The sequence below is a fragment of the Sturnira hondurensis genome, unplaced genomic scaffold (genome assembly GCF_014824575.4).
Source record: "Sturnira hondurensis isolate 20B ecotype Veracruz unplaced genomic scaffold, ASM1482457v3 Scaffold0001120, whole genome shotgun sequence".
In the NCBI taxonomy this organism is placed as follows: domain Eukaryota; kingdom Metazoa; phylum Chordata; class Mammalia; order Chiroptera; family Phyllostomidae; genus Sturnira; species Sturnira hondurensis.
The window spans coordinates 3,176,189-3,191,354 of record NW_028073751.1 but is presented as its reverse complement, the minus strand read 5'-3'; the positions used below and the strand labels follow the sequence as shown (position 1 = coordinate 3,191,354).

The following is a 15,166-nucleotide window of genomic DNA, read 5'->3' as shown; positions in this document are numbered from 1 at the left end:
ATGAAGTCTTTACTTTTTAAAATGAATCCTATAACCATCAAAGAATTTGAATCGTCTTCAACTTTCTACAAAGCAAGCACCAGGTTGAGATGGCTTTGCCAGTGAGTGAACAGAAGAATGGGTAATTAAACTGTGGTGGTCATACCATGGAGTGCAACGCAGGAGTGGAAGTGAACAAACATGGCTGCCTGCAGCCACATGACTGGTTCACAAAACAATGTTGAGTGAAGAAGCAGTCACCAAAGAATTCATGCACTAGGATTCCATTTATAGAACATTCACTAATAGACCAAATAATAAATACATAAAAATATAGGAATGGATGTGTAATTACAAAGAAAAGTAAGAAAATAATTAGCATAAAATTTAGATAGCGTTTACCTGGAATTGGGGATGGAATCTGGGAGGAACATTCAGAGGGGCTTCTGAAGGACTAGAAACAAATACCCTAGTGGATAATATGAGTGTTGGACACACAAGCATTCTTTTTATCATCACTTTATTTTCATACCTAGGTATAGACTCTGGAGAAATTCTTGCATTTTCCAAAGACATTTATATATCCTTTTGTATATATGATATCTCCTTCAATGTAAAGGTTACTTATTCTATGCAGATGACAAAAAAGAATGAGGTAGATATATATACATACATTGACATGGGGAGAATATCCAATGCATATTCAGTGACAAGCGTGTTAAAGAACTCAACAGTGTAACTCCATTTTAATAAAAATATTACTGTGTCCATTGAAATTAAAATGAACAATATACACTCAAGTGCGAACCTGGTTATCTCTAGGATGGTTTCCATTTCACAATTATACAGCTCTGTGTTTTTGTTTGGAAAAAAGAACAGTTTCAAATAGAGGAATATTTATTTTAGAAAGAGGGACTTTGTCTCCCTTTTGCAAGATGAGAAGAGTTGCCTGCGACCCATCAATTATGTAAATGAGGATTTGTGAGGATCAGCTCAAAATGGGAAGGGCTTCTGGACTCAGGTCCCCTGGTCAGGTAGAGCCTGAATGGGACTTGGTCAGTCCTCCAGCTTACCAGCCCTTCCTAACCACAACGCAGACCTGCCTTTTCCCTGCTGCTCTCCACCCCAGCTCAGGAGGGAGGGTGACTGAGGTCTTGGCCAGCTGCCTTCCAGCCTTGAACCACTGTTCCGGGTTCACAGCTGACAGCGGCGCAGCTGGCAGTAAAGCCAAGGCAAACATCATCTTGACTTCTAGAGTGAACACCCGTGGACTGAGAGAAGACATTGTGGGGTCAAAGTAAGTGCTCTGGTACATAGTAGGACAAAAAGCAAAGGAAAGCCTGATGGGGGTAAGAAAAGCCTAGGAGATCTTGTTCTGGGCCAGCCATTGAATCTCCCCATAGTCCCCGAATTTTCTATTGCAGTAGTGAGCTCTTTCTTGGGCTCTGAGAGGCATGGAGAAGAGGGTGTTCTGTGGCCCGCAAGAGTGTTCAGCTTATGGGGGAGGGGTTTCCAGGCTTTGTATATGTTGTGCCCTCAGCTTGTCCTGTCTAGTAGCTTCTATTCATTCTTCAGATTTCAAGTTATAGACCACTTCCTCTAGGTTTTTTTAAGATTTCATTTATTCATTTTTAGAGAGAGGGGAAGGGTGGGGAAAAGGATGGAAGAGAAGCATCGCAGTGTGAGAGAGACATCGATTGATTGCTTCTCACATGCAGGGCGAGGCCTGACCAGGGGTTGGACCGATGACCCTTTGCTGGATGACACCCAACCATACCAGTCAGAACGAGACCACTTCTTCTTGGTAGGCTCCCCAACTCCCACCACCCCACTTTTACCGCCCTCCAAGCAGGGCTTAGAGGCCTTCACTCACACAGCCTGCCTGACCCCACTCTAGCAAGTTGCCTGTTTGTCCTTCCCACTGGGGTTTTAACTTCCCAAGGTCAGGGACCATGATTGTCTTAACTACTGAATCTCTAGTATTTCGTAAGTACTCAGAAGCTGTTTTGATAAGTGGATGAACATAATGAAAAAATAGCAAAGAGGGCAAGTGACTGAGAATCTATCCTTCCACTGGGCTGGAGTGTGGTTCTCAGGAGCCTGGGGCAGAGCCTCCAAAGGCAAAGGAGAGCAGCCTGGCAGTTCCTCCTCCCTCCCTCCTCCCCTCTCTTTCCCATTCTTCAGTCTTTTCGTCCCTCCCTCCCCCACCCCCTCCAAGTTCCACGTTCAGTTTGGTATGAGATTGAGCTCCCTCTACTGGCCATACTGTAGTGCCTCGGGGAGCCAAGCCCAGGTCCTCTCACTTTGTTTTTTCTTCCCTCTGGAGAGGCTGTTCCACCCTCTTCTGGACTCGGGTTCTTGAGGACTGGAGCACGAAGAGAAAACAGGGCTGTCAACACACCAGAAGTTTCCTAGGTCTGAGCTCCCATCCCCACCCCCACTCTGGATACCAGGAGGCTTCCCTCTCACCCTCACCTCGTGCTCAGCTCCAGCTAATTCACAGAGATGTTGATTTCCGGAGCCTTTGGCTGATACATCAGCTCTGCCTGTGGAACAGAAGTCTCAAGATGAGTTTCGAATAGACAAAAAGAAAGAAAGAAAAAAAAAAGACGGAGACAGCAAAGAGAAAGGGACCTAGAGAGTGAAAGAATATAGACCCACATTGCGACAAAGACCTAGGGTTGAGAAAGCCCGCTAGAATTGTGTCCCTGGCTCTTTCTACCCCCATGGGCCCCTGCCCTAAGAAGAAAGATTTCCCTCAACCCTTCAATGTGCCTCTGTCAATACAGAGCTAAGGGGAGTGACCGTATTGGTAAGGTCTTCAGGCTTAATAGAAATATTAGACTTTAGGGACAACTCCTGGCTGACAGTGCTTTCCCCACCCATCCCCTTCTCCTTCGAGGGCCCATCATGGAGCTCACATCTTCATTCTCACTTCCACTGAGTGAGTACTCGGGCTCCAGCCCCCTCTCAGGGGTGCTCCTTTCCTTCTCTGGCATCAGTTCATCGAGCCAGAGGAGTTCCTGTGGTGAGAAGACCCACTCCAGTGCCTTCCGGACCCCCACCAGGCCCAGCAACTGCAGAGATAGAAACAACGCTCAGGGCTGTTGGCAACAGCAGTAGGAACGTTAACGACAGTCCCATCTACTCAGCACTTCCAGCGTGCTAGGCAGTGTGTGTCATTTCACTGAGTGCTAACATATTCCTGTGGGACAGATAGGATCATTATCGCCATTACACAGAGAAGGAAAGTGAGGCCCAAAAGTTTAGGAACTTCTTCGAGGTCACACAGCTGAGACGTCATAACCAGATTGGTCCTACTGCAAAGCCCACGGATGGTAACTTCCTCAGTGAGTGGGAACAAGGCTAGAAGCCACCTGTGTTACCACCTCCCTAAGTAACAGAAATGGCAGCATTGCCTTTCCCAGGGCTTAGATTTTTCTGGTGGGGAGCGGGGTTTATCCCAACCTGTGACCAGCCCAAACAGGCCGGGAAAGGAGTTGGGCCAGGTGTTCCATCAGCCCATCTGTAGGCATCCCGTTCTTTGTTCTAGGATTCCCAACCAGGCAGAGCAAGGACAAATGAAAGAGGGAAGAGCCTTCGTCTTATGGAGGCCTTGGCCACCCTCCCAGACTCCAAGTCTCCCAGGAACCCTCAGGATACCACCCAACCCTGAGTCACCATGATGGGAAAAATGATGGCTGCAGGTGTAGACTTGACTATCCAAAGCAGACCCAGGCAGGCAAGCTGGATGGCTGTGAAGAGGTGGACCCTGCTCAGAGGCACATGCCTCAAGAGCAAGAGGTCTGGCTGGTGTTTTGCTGGCATCAGTAACAGCTGTACCCTCTTTGTGAACTGGGGGAACAAGAGGAGGAGGGAAGCAGGGTGTGTGGGTAGCCTGGAGAGCGTCGCCGTTACCCATTGAAACTCCGCACTGGGGCGGTCAGAGGACACCCTTGGCCCCCTCCTCTCCCAGAGTATGGCGGCAGAGTCTCTGTAGCCAGAAGAAACAGGAAAAGAGGGCATGGGAGGAATTGGCAAGTGCAGGCAGGGAGTACCAGCAGGAAAGGAAGGAGGAGTGGGGCTTCATGGTGATTTGAATGGGCTCACCTGGATGCTGCCAATCGCTGCCACCCCCATGTACAGGAAGATGCCATAGAGCACCGGCATTGGGACGAACTGGTAGGAAGAAGTGGAGAGCCAGCAAAGGAGTTTACCTCTGCCAGCTGCCCAGGCCCCCCACGTTGGGGTCCACCCCCAGCATCCACATCTCAGCCTACCCAGGTCCACCCCTTCCTTTCCCTCTTTGCACACCTGACCTCACTGAATCTTCACACCAGTCAGATGAGGTAAATTATGCAATCAGCTCCGTTTTACAGATGAGGAAAGTGGGTTTCAGAGAGACTTAGTGACTCGCCCCTTACCTGGCTGATCTCTCCGACCTTACCTGCCCCTTTCCTCTCTGCTTTCTCTGTCCATGCTGTCCTGACCTCTTTTCCTTCCCTCAACGTGCCCAAGCTTATTTCTACCCCTTGCAAGGCCTTTTCCTTTGCTGCTTTCCTCCACCCAGAATGCCCCGCCTTCCTTCTCACCATTCACTCTTCTCACTGCTCAGTCTTCCGACCCGGAAAGGCCTTCCCTGATCATCTAAAGTGGTCGGCGTTCCCGACCACCTGATTCTCTTTTACTCCTCATGGAAGTGTTCACTGTCGGAAATTACCCTATTTTGTTGTGGGGTTTTTAATTTTTTTAAGTCTATCTCCCCTCACCAGACTGCAAGAAATGGATGGTCTCTTTCAATGGCTACTACCAGCCCAGTCCTGGGCAGTGCCTCGCAGACACGCTGTGCTCAGAAAGGATCTGCCGGATGAGAGTCGCCTAGTTAGCAAGCCGCCGATCCGGTTCATCCGGCTCTTTCCACCACTCCACTCTCCCCCAGGCCCCACGACCTTTCCCTCCCCTCACCTCTGTGGTCCTGCCAGTGACTCTTGTGTGCCATCCCCACGCCCTCCTAGATGGGAGGTCAGTTGTCAACTTGCTGCACCTCTCTGCTATTGTTAGTTACGTAATTTTTGTTCGTGCATGTGTGTTGCTGACAGAGGCTTGGCTCTACATTCCTTTTCAGTACTCCCCTCCCCCACTGCCCCCTTCTCCCAGGTGCCTAGCAGAGCCTTGCACACAGCAGGTGTTCTACAAACCCCTGGTGAGGGAGAAGTGGCAGGCTTTTACCTCAAAGTTTTTCTGGGGTGTGATGATCACACCCTGAGTCTAAGGCTTGTTGGGAGGTTGAAGCAAGGCTTCAACCAAGCAAGGGCGGTGCTTGATCCCTGGGTGGGTGGGGTGGGCTGGGGCATGCCTGCACCCTGTCCACTGGGGAGAAAGCCCATTGGGAAAGAGTTTGGATTCTCAGATCTGAGAAATGCTCCCTTGGTGATCTCTGCAAGCTACTTAACTTCTTTAATCTTCAGGCTCCTCGTCTGTAAAGGACATATGCATCGTGTGAACACGAGGATTGAATGAGGCCGGTATGGAGAAACTGAACATGCAGTTAAGTGTTCAGCCAGTGTCAGTTCTCGCCTTTATTATTACTACCCTGCCCCTGCTGCCAGCCTGCCTAACAAAGGTACCTTGAGTATAGGTGCCAGGAAGATGGAGACTCCTGTGAGGATGAACACCACCAGGCCTGTCAGCCTCTGCTCCCTGCGGGGAGAGGGGAAGTTAGCCAGGGCCTGGGAGAATCCCCGGGGCACCGGGGCTGAAGACCCAAGCCAGACACCACTACAGACCCCTGTGGCCTTAGCTTGGTGAGAAACCGGTGGAGATGCAGGGGTAGGGTACTTCAATAGGAGGGTCCCAGGCCTCTCCATCAATTCAAGGCCACAGTTGCTCTTTGTTTTTGTTTTTTTTTTTTATTTTGTTGCAAAATTAGCAATTTTTACACTGTGGTGAGAAGACTTTCATTTCAGTTTACAAAGTTAATTTCACATACTTTGGACAGATTGTGTTTCCAGCAGTTACAAAATTGTTTTTGTGATGGTTACTTTGTAACATCAGGGAGGCACTTCTGCACTGAGTGGGGTTAATTAGGGGAACCTTCCCCTGGCTCAGCCCTGGCTGCCTCCAGCCATACTTCAGTGATGCTCCTCTGAGGGCCCTCCCAGCCCCAAGGCTGGAGGAGGAGAGGGACGATCTGACATGACACACTCACAGCCCAGAACCCACCCATCCCACTGCAGTGTTCATGGGCCAGTGAGAGAGCCCTCTGGGGTCACCAGCCTAGAGTTTCAGCTGCCCAAATGACTCTGCCTCGTCCCCTGCCATCCAACCTTGCTGCCCATCTCTCATGCCCACCTCCTGAATACTGGCCTCACCTGATGCCCAGGAAGCTGGGCGGCTCCCCCGGAGCACAGGCCCTGCTCTCTCGCCGAAGACTGTCCATGTGGGCCAGGGAGATGACAGTGGCTGAGACGTACCAGGGCAGCCCAAAGGCTGATGTGAGCAGCATCAGCAGAGCCACACAGAAGAAGTCCAGGTGGAAGCCAGCTCCCTTCTGCAGGTTGTGGTGGGGCAAGGAGGACGAAGCTAGCCCAGGCTAGCCCTCGGGGTGGGAGGGGGAAAGCCTGGAACCCACCCTGGGGCTTCTGTCCCGTAGTCCAGGGACCTAGCGTGTAACCTGGCAGGCCTTACCCGCAGTTTATATTCGGCACGGTTGAGAATGACTGCTGTGATCTGCTGGTCCATGAAGATGAGGATAGACAGCAGCAGGGCAGGCAGGGCGGCTGCCACACTCAGCCACCAAGGGTTGGTTCCAAAAGACGACACCAGCCAGTCACGCCCAGGTAGTGTGGGCTGGGGGAGGATGTCCCACGGACAGATTGGAGAGGGTCTCCCAAGAGCACCTCACCTGCACACTCCGGCCTTGGCATTCTTCCACACCCCTCTCACCTCAAACCCTCCCCACCAAGACCCTGGATGGTAGGTGGGAGCAGTGCACGTGCATGCACGGCTGGTTCAAAGCGTCCTGGTGCCTTGAAAGAGGGCAGAAGGAGGGAGACCTGCCAGGGACTCCCGAGTCAGGGTTTCTGGACTCTGCTTCTCTGGGGCCCTCCCTCCCTGCAAGGGGAAGAGGAGGTAGATGAGGCCTGCCCATACTTCTTGATGAACAGAGCTCTCCTCCCTAGGCACCCCCCTCAACTTCCAGGGTGGGGCGACTCAGGCTCAGACCTGCCTTGACCTGGGGCAGGGGCAAGGCGAGGTGTGTCTGCGTCTGCTCTGATTATAAGCGTCTGTGTGGGGGACGGGGCCCCAGTTGTAGTCTTGGGCTCTGAGTCCCTGAGGCTGCCTCAGTTGGAGTCCCTGCTGTCCTGTCCTGGAGGAAGCTGGAAGGGAGGTCTCCAAACACACAGGCAAAGTCTAGGTGCCAAATCAGTGCACTGTCATGCCCAGGGAGGGAGCTCCAGCTTTGCTGGGTCAGAGCAGGCAACCAGGGGTCAAAGAACAGAGTGAGGAGCCGTGGAATGGGTAGGGCTGTGCCGAGGCTAGGGAGAACCATGTCAATAGCTAACACGCAGTGAGCTAGCTAACGTTTGGTTGTGGTAAGTACTTTGTGATAAGTGCTTTACATTATTATCTATAAACTCAGATGGGAGTAGGATATATATTGTTATTTATTATGTCCATTTTATAGATGAATAAACTGAGGCTCAGAAATGTGGGCTAAAGGTCACATGGACACGAAGTAGCAGAACTGGAACTCAAACCCAGGGCTGGCTGATGGGACCCCACCCTTTTTAACTCTATACCTATAATCATAGCTCCTGAGCATTCTGCGCTCACTGTGTGTCTGGAGCAACATCTTATTCATCCTCACGACAACTCTGTGAGGCCATTATTTTTACTATTTCTATTTTATAAGTGAGCAAACAGAAGCTTCGAGGAGATGAAGTGTAGGATCTATGCATCTTCCCCCTCCAGGGTCCTGTCTGCTGGCCGTTCTTTCCCCTCCCCGAGCTCTCACCTTGAACTCTCTGGGCACCATGAGCTTTGGTGTGGCTAAACCCAGGAAGGCATCAAGGCCACAGCCCAGGAGGATGGCCAGGACTGAGGAGAAGTCGCTGAGTACCTTGCGTACCTAGCCACACAGTGGACACTCAGTCAGGTCCAGGCCTGCCATCACCCTAATTCTGTAGCCCTTCCCATTTACATGCAGGGCCCAAGGCCAAGAGCTAGTCCTCTCCCGCAGAAAGAGAACCGACACTCACCACAGATGGGAAGAAGCGGCTTGTCTTTACATGCTTGAGGGCCATGGCAAAGAGGAAGGAGGTAAGGAAGAGGAGGAGGGAGAAGAAGGCAATGTCTGGGACCGTATGACAGCTGGGGCCACGAGGGTGACCTCCCCTCTGGACACACTCAGGAGGAGGCAGCAAGGATGCATTGACCAGGCCCAGGTCCTGTAGGGAGCGGTGGTCAGCAATGAGGTCCTGGGCGGCAGCACAAACATCCACCGATGCTCCCTGAGACACTGGGGGCCCGAGACAGGAGGCCCCCCAGCCCTCACAAAGGGCTGGGCCTCAGGAACCTACGAGGGTCTCTCTAGCCAGTGGGATGGAAAGAGCCAGGAGCCACTGACTTCTTTAGCTTCCCTTCTTTGTTTCCCAGGCCCTCCCAGAAGCAGACTCTCACCATGCTCAAGATGTCATCTCTGTCTTCTGGCTTCGTCCTTGTCCAGTGAGACTTATTTCCTGGGGAGTGGAGAAGAATTTGGGTGTGTATCCCTCCCCTGGGAACCTTCTCCAGACCCTCGGGAGCCTAATCTCATAGGTCCAGCTGAACCAGGAAGTTCTTGGTTCTGACTCATCCGTCTGCTCACTCCGAGCACTACCATGCCTTCTCCTCAGGACGCGGCCTCATGCCCTGGCCCCTTCAGATTCTCTACCTGCCTACGTCCCTGGCGGCCAGCACAGGACTGGCCGGAGCGGGCGCCCAGCAGGCATTTGCACAGTGGATGAGCGTACACATCCACCAGGGGCAGAACTGGTCTTGTTCGCACAGAGCCTGGCGCTCGAGAGGACGCCTCTTTCCCAGGCCTGGTGTTTCCTTCCCTGCGGAGGGTTATGGGCAAGTGTAACGCTCTGAGCTCCTCCTCTCCACCTGGTCAGTCGCCCAGACCCAGGGGAAGAGCAGTGACTGATTTGATTGGTGCGTTTTTTGAGAAGAAACTGGGTGTGCCCAGCCCTGCCCCTTCTTGCCCTGCTCTCAGAGTAAGCTGCCTGGGCTCCTCTGAAGCAAGACAGTCCCTGTCCAGTGCGGCATGCCCGGGTGGGTAAGTCGGCCTCATTTTGGTTTCATTGTTAGAAAGCCCATTCATCCATAAATATAACCACGTTATTCCGTCAGTATTGTCAGCTGATTTAGAATCAGAATGGGGAAGAATTCTGAGCCCCGCCTGCCAAGCTCCCCATTTCCCTCACTCACCTCCAGGGTCTGGGTACTGGCAGAAGCAGCCGTAGGCGGCAGAGCCAGGCCTCTGGATGGGATAGCTGTGCATCAGGCTCAGCATTTTCCCCACGGCATCATAGATGAAGATGAGACTGATGAGGGCACAGAAGCCTTCCTCGGTGAATCGAGTAAAGTAGCGCACCAGCACACTGGCCTCTGTGGCCACCAGCACCAGGCAAAAGATGGCCACCCAGATGCCCACCCACAGGCGAAAGGGCAGGTAATCCAGGCTGTGATCTCTGGGGGGTGGGAGACAGGCAGGGCTTGGCAGGGCTGTCCTGTTCCCCACCTAACCCAGGCCAGGTGCCCCTCGAGCCAGACCAATCCACCCTCCCCTGTTGGCTCAGCCAGGACCAGGCTGTTGAGGGGAGGGAGTCCCACCTGCTGAAGTTGAAGAGCAGGCGTTCAAAGACCAGCACCGGCCCCGTGCTGCTGAGGATAGTGAGAGGCTGGCCGGCCATCAGGCAGAAGGCAGCTCCAGCCACTGCCGTGCCCAGGAAACTTTCCAGCACGCCCTGGAAGCCAATCAGGGAGCTCTCAGCACAGGACCCTGGTGTCCCCAGCACAGCCACCACAGGAGCCCAAGCTTCCAGGGAGCCTGCTCAGCCCACCTACAGCCCCAGTGAAGGACAAAGGGTATGGCTGGAGGAATACTCAAGCCTGTGCCTGTCCCCCTTTCACGTTCCCACCCACCTGAGCACCATCAGTGGCTTCTCCCAGCAGCCCCCCAAAAGTGATGGCGTTTGTGATGGTGGCCAGATAAATGTAGAGCACAGCCGAGAAGCACTGGGGGTGCAGGGCATCCAAGAAGTCACTGGGGTACCACGAGGCCTTCCGCCGCACGTCCTGGACAAGGCCCCCAAACAGCCTCCCGCCCATTGGTCGTCAATGATACAGGTGATGATCTGTCGTCAATGATCCACACCCCACGCCCCTATATCCACTGCTGTCCCTGAGCCCCTCTCATGGTGAGCACACACCCCTCTGCTGCTGGGACTCCTCCCCCTGCCACGCCCCCACCCAATACTCCGACCCTTACTCCCACCCCAGCTCGACTCACCTGCCTGTCCGCTGCAACTCGGGGCTGGGCGTGTGCTGCGGGTGGCCGTGCCTGTCCTCAGCCCGGGCCCTTCGCGGAGCAGAGGGGCCCTTGACCCCCTGCATTCGCAAGGGGAGTCTGAGGTGAAGGGGAACTCTGGTTGAGTGAGGATCTCTCACTGGTCGCCAACCTCGTGGCGCCCTGCCCCCTGGTGGCTGCTCCTAGTCTCTGCCGGCGGGCTCCAAGTTCAAGGTTAAGTCCCTGTTCCTTTCCTAGTATCCCCTCCCCTCTTCAACAGTGGAACTGGACCCAAGACTGTGGGGAAAGAAAGATCTGTATGGCATGATGACCCCAGATACCTTTTGTGCTGAGAGGGCAGACATTTAGGTGGGGGAATCCGGGATGTCGGGTCCCACCGACCTGGTGGGAGCACCGTCACCTCCTCTAGAAAGGCATCCAGGGCTGCCAGAAGGTCATGAAGGTTGCTGGCCCGACGCGCTGACCACTGGAATTGCTAGGGACAGGCACAGAGTGGAAGTAAATGCATGTCTGCGTTCTTACATGCATCTTCACAGTCTCAAAAACTAGACACACATGAGTCACCTAGGCAGACTGGTCACTGAAGCATTTGAACAGTCAGACATGCATTTGGTGAGTACTGTGGGTGCCTACTGTCCCACGGCACTGTGCTAAGGAAGGGGGCTACAGTCGTAGCCAAGGAAACCTCAGTCCTCATGGTCACAGACACAACGCCACACTCTGCCCCACAGCTGCAGTCAATCACAGAGTCCACACACACCCCACACCTGTCCAGCTCACCGGGTCACTGAGGAGGACAGCCACTGCCCGGCCCATCTCGTGGTAGTTCCTTCCCAGTGTGGGGGGACCAAGGAGGAGGCAGAAAAATCTGAGGAAGGAACTGAGCCTCAGACGGGGTCAGAGGCTGCTATCCCCTAGGGCAGCCTCGACTTCTGACCTCTCGACCAGCCCCTATACACACACTCATGGGCACACCTACTCTGAAGTCCTGACCCACTTCAAGCCCTGAGCACCATCCCCCACACACCCAAGAGAACTGGACCAGACACCCCTCAATCCCACTCCCAGCCAAGGCCCTCACTGGGCTCCAGGATCCTTCACTCCCACTCAGCAGCCTCACCTGCTGGGGAGGGGCACCTCTGTAAGAGACCCCAGCACCACTGGATCCTGAAGCCGCACAAAGGCCCCCAGTGGCTGTGCCAGGAAGCCCAGCTCTCCTGCCAGCACAGCTGCCGCCTCAGCCCCTGGAGGCAGCTTCTGCCTCAGGGCATTCTGACGCTGGATGGGGGTTGGAAAAGACACAGAGCACGAGTGGGCATTTGTGGAGCAGGTGTTGGCAGGATATGGGCTGATGAGGGGTCCAGTGGGGGTGGGCCCCTATTAATCTCCGACCCCTCTCCCAGCCCTGCCCAAGGAAGGGCCACAAACCTGTTCCTTCAGGGGGGCTTCCTCATCATGCGAAGGCTCTCTCGGATGGGCAGACCCTTTAAAACAGGATTTTGTAGTGATTAGGAGCACAGGCTTTTCGAATGGGTCCACCAGGGTTCCCTGACCAGCTTTGCCACTGACAAGCTGTGAAAACTGGAGCACACCCTTCCCCACTCTGAGCCTCAGTTTTCTCACCACTAAAATGGGCGTTATTGTGGTACCACTGCACAGGATACTTGTGGAGATTACATGAGACACACATGCAACGCTCCCAGCGCAGTGCCGACCAAGAACACCCCTTCACAGAGCTCTGGCTGTTATGAATGTAGTCCCTCCATTCTTCTCCCTCCACCGCTACCCCTGCTTCCTCCACCCATGGATCCTGGGTTGAGGTCTAAGTGGAGGCTAGGCCCCTTCTGGTGCAGGAAGGTGCAGGGTAGACCTGGGACCCTCCCACCCCAGGATGCTTGGTCCTGGCCCAGGAAGGGCCCTCTCACCCCAGCAGGGCCTCGTGCTTGTGGTCTGGATGAGGTGCTGGGGTCTCTGCAGCAGCAAGGACTGCAACTGCCCTCTTAGCTCTGGGCTCAGCGACTCCACTCTGGTCACCTGCTCTGGAGAACAGAGGTGGGATCCAGGTCTTTTCCGAGAGCTCCTTATCCCTGAAATCTTCTTTCCCCTCTGCCCGGTCCCTTTCCCTCCTGGGAGTCACAGGGAATGGAAGAGCCAGTGAACTTGATTCTTCACCCTGCTTTTCCACCTCCCCCCTGGGTCAGGGATGGATAATTCTGAAGGTGGGTGTGGTGGGCTCTGGAAAATTCCAAGACTCTGGGGTGCAATCTTAGAGAAACGGTGGCGTGGCTAGCCATGCCCTCCCTCCAAAGGCTCCCAGCGTACCCACGAGCTCCAGGAGGCTCTGAGCTGGACAGTCCAGCAGGACAAGGCCCTCGGCCAGTAGGCTGCGGAGCTTCTGCAGGCTGGGCAGTGCCAGGGTGGGCACATGGGGGGCACTCCACCGGCCCCCACCTACCTCCAGCTTCTCTTCAAACAGCACCCACCTGCAGTAGAGAGGGGTAGACAGTGCTATTTGGGGCATCTCTCTCAGGTCCAGGAGTGGGAACACAGGGGAGCCAGGGAAGGTAAATCAATGAGGGAGACGTGGGCCCAGTGGTGCAGAGCACACCCCTCCCCACCAGAGAGTCACCTCTGGTCTCGGGTCGTGGAGAAGGCTGAGCACCATGAAGGGTGAGGGCCTGAAATGAGGATGCAGAGAGGAACTCCTGGCGGTGGGTAAGAATACCCCCTCACAGGAAGAGCTGGGGCCACGGAGGAGGCCCCAGCTGAGCAGGGGAAGGACCCTACAAAATTGGCCTGGGTTTCACTCACCTGCCTGTCTCTCTCCACTCCAGCACCTGGGGCCATCCCAGAAGCTCATTCAGCTGAATGAAGAGCAGAGGGTCCTTGGGTACCCCCTGTCTCTGGCTGTCAGCGTCTGGGCTGGGGCCAGAGCCAGGGCCACTGTCCAGCTCTCCTGTGGCCACATTTTCATAAGCACTGTGGCCATCAAACTCCTCCTGGCCCTGCAGCTTCATCTGGGTGAGGCTTGAGCAGCCTTTTAGCACTAGTGCAGTCCTAGCTTCTGAGGCCGGGCCCCCTAGTGTTGGCTGCATTTATAATGTACCCCATGCAGCACAACACAAACAGAGCGAGGCCTGCTGACTCTAGAGCCAACCGGATCACCTCCTCCTCTCTTGCTTTCCCCCTCTCCCACTGGTTTGAGGGTGTTTGTGAGCCCAGTCTGAACTCTCCCAAGCTCTCCAAAACACCCTAGCTGGGGCCAAAGTGTTGTGTGCATTTTCTGTGGGGTCAGGTCCGACCTCACTATGTTTTGTGTAAACAGACAGTAATAAGTGGTTGGCCTGGGTCTGAGGATTGACACTGCCAGAGTATGCTGCCCCCTGCTCTGTATCACATAAAAACAATGAACACTCATGACTATTTTGGGTGTCACCAACATACCCTGAGGTCACTCATTTGGACAAACAGAGACTTAAAAAGTGACTGGGTCTGCAGAAGCCAGGCAGGGTAAGGGAGACAGCAGGCAGAGGCCCTGCCCATTAAGATGGGTGAGTGATGGAATGAGGAGGCAGTTCATGCAGAACACAATGGCTGAGTCTGGCATTCCTCTGTCAAACCTCACTGGGAAATTCCCCATGTTAACTGTGGCCCTGGGGTCTGCCCCCCTGTGAGGGTGGAGGAGCCAGCTGGGGTGTGTGTATGCATGAAGAAGCTCCAGGAGCTCAGTAAGCAAAGGAGAACGTGGTCAATCAGCAAGTCCTACTGACACAACCTTCACACTATATCCAGCACCCAGCCGCGTCGCTGCACCTCCAACGCCGACCCCGATCCAAGCTGCCAGCATTTCTCACCTGGACTATTTCAATAGCTTTCTAATTTCTTCAATAATCTCCCTACTTGTACTCTTCCTTCCTTGCCCAAAGTCCATTCTATTCTCCACACAGCAGTCATAGGGGTCCTCGTAAAAGGCCATTGAGCCACATTACTTTTGAGCCCAAAACTCACCCAATAAATTGTCACTACTCCTAGAAGAAAAATTAAAATTGCTCATGGCCTACAAGATCTATAACCTGGCCCCAGCCCACCCTGACCACAGCTCATTCGGTTCTTCCTTTGCTCTCTGCTTTCCTGCCGTGCTGGCCTTTGCTCTGCAAAGCCTGCTCCTACCGGAGGAGGGCTCAGTAGCTCTTCTCGCTGCAAGGAAAGCTTTCCCCCCAGATCCTGGCAGGGCTGGATCTCCAGCACCTGAGTCTCATCTCAGATGGTGTCTGTTCAGGGAAGCCTTCCTTTTCCACCCTGAGTTTCCCTCTTAGGTCTCTCTTCATCCCATTTCTCTGTTTTATTTTATTCCTAGCAGTTTTCACTATTAGTAACTGCCATCCGTTATTTATTTGTTTATCGTTTATAAACAAGCGATAAACACACACAGACACACACAGTGGAATGTACCATCCACAGAGCGGGTATTTTATCATCTTCACTGCCCTCAACACAAGTTCATTGGGCGCACAGAAGGGGAGGGGGCGGGAGACGAGATGCGCTTCTCCAGGAAGCCACGCGGGGGCACTACTACTCGCGGACTGCAGCGGTAGGGCTGCGTCCTTGGGC

At 53.9% G+C, this 15,166-nt stretch overlaps 1 protein-coding gene across 7 annotated transcripts; it reads right to left on the bottom strand.

Moving 5' to 3' along the window:
* Nucleotides 1-1,581: 1,581 nt before the first annotated feature.
* SLC4A9 (solute carrier family 4 member 9) lies at nucleotides 1,582-13,652 on the bottom strand. Of its 7 annotated transcripts, none has more exons than XM_037061836.1 (22): nucleotides 13,367-13,650; nucleotides 12,878-13,038; nucleotides 12,481-12,594; nucleotides 11,984-12,039; nucleotides 11,676-11,833; nucleotides 11,336-11,423; nucleotides 10,876-11,030; nucleotides 10,538-10,654; nucleotides 10,171-10,345; nucleotides 9,859-9,992; nucleotides 9,454-9,716; nucleotides 8,662-8,720; nucleotides 8,241-8,459; nucleotides 7,997-8,110; nucleotides 6,667-6,828; nucleotides 6,351-6,529; nucleotides 5,607-5,679; nucleotides 4,090-4,158; nucleotides 3,661-3,834; nucleotides 2,901-3,056; nucleotides 2,455-2,525; nucleotides 1,582-2,344 (listed from the first exon to the last, which is right to left on the bottom strand). In XM_037061836.1, exons 1-21 carry the CDS (start codon nucleotides 13,648-13,650, stop codon nucleotides 2,472-2,474), a joined length of 2,964 nt encoding a protein of 987 aa, XP_036917731.1. In that variant the 3' UTR covers nucleotides 1,582-2,344; nucleotides 2,455-2,471. The 7 variants fall into 7 exon arrangements, with proteins under 7 accessions (XP_036917731.1, XP_036917738.1, XP_036917745.1 ...); XM_037061843.1 differs by having other exon boundaries at nucleotides 8,241-8,429; nucleotides 13,367-13,649; XM_037061850.1 differs by lacking the exon at nucleotides 7,997-8,110.
* Between the last annotated feature and the right edge of the window lie 1,514 nt (nucleotides 13,653-15,166).

Bases quoted from the DNA above. Each gene is read 5' to 3' on its own strand.
- SLC4A9 (XM_037061836.1), bottom strand. From the start codon at position 13,650: ATGCAGCCAACACTAGGGGGCCCGGCCTCAGAAGCTAGGACTGCACTA. The intron at 8,721-9,453 runs GTGAGTGAGGGA...TCCACTCCCCAG, and splicing joins CCAGTACCCAGACCCTGGAG to GAAATAAGTCTCACTGGACA. The intron at 8,460-8,661 runs GTGAGAGTCTGC...GCTGCCGCCCAG, and splicing joins GAGATGACATCTTGAGCATG to GACCTCATTGCTGACCACCG.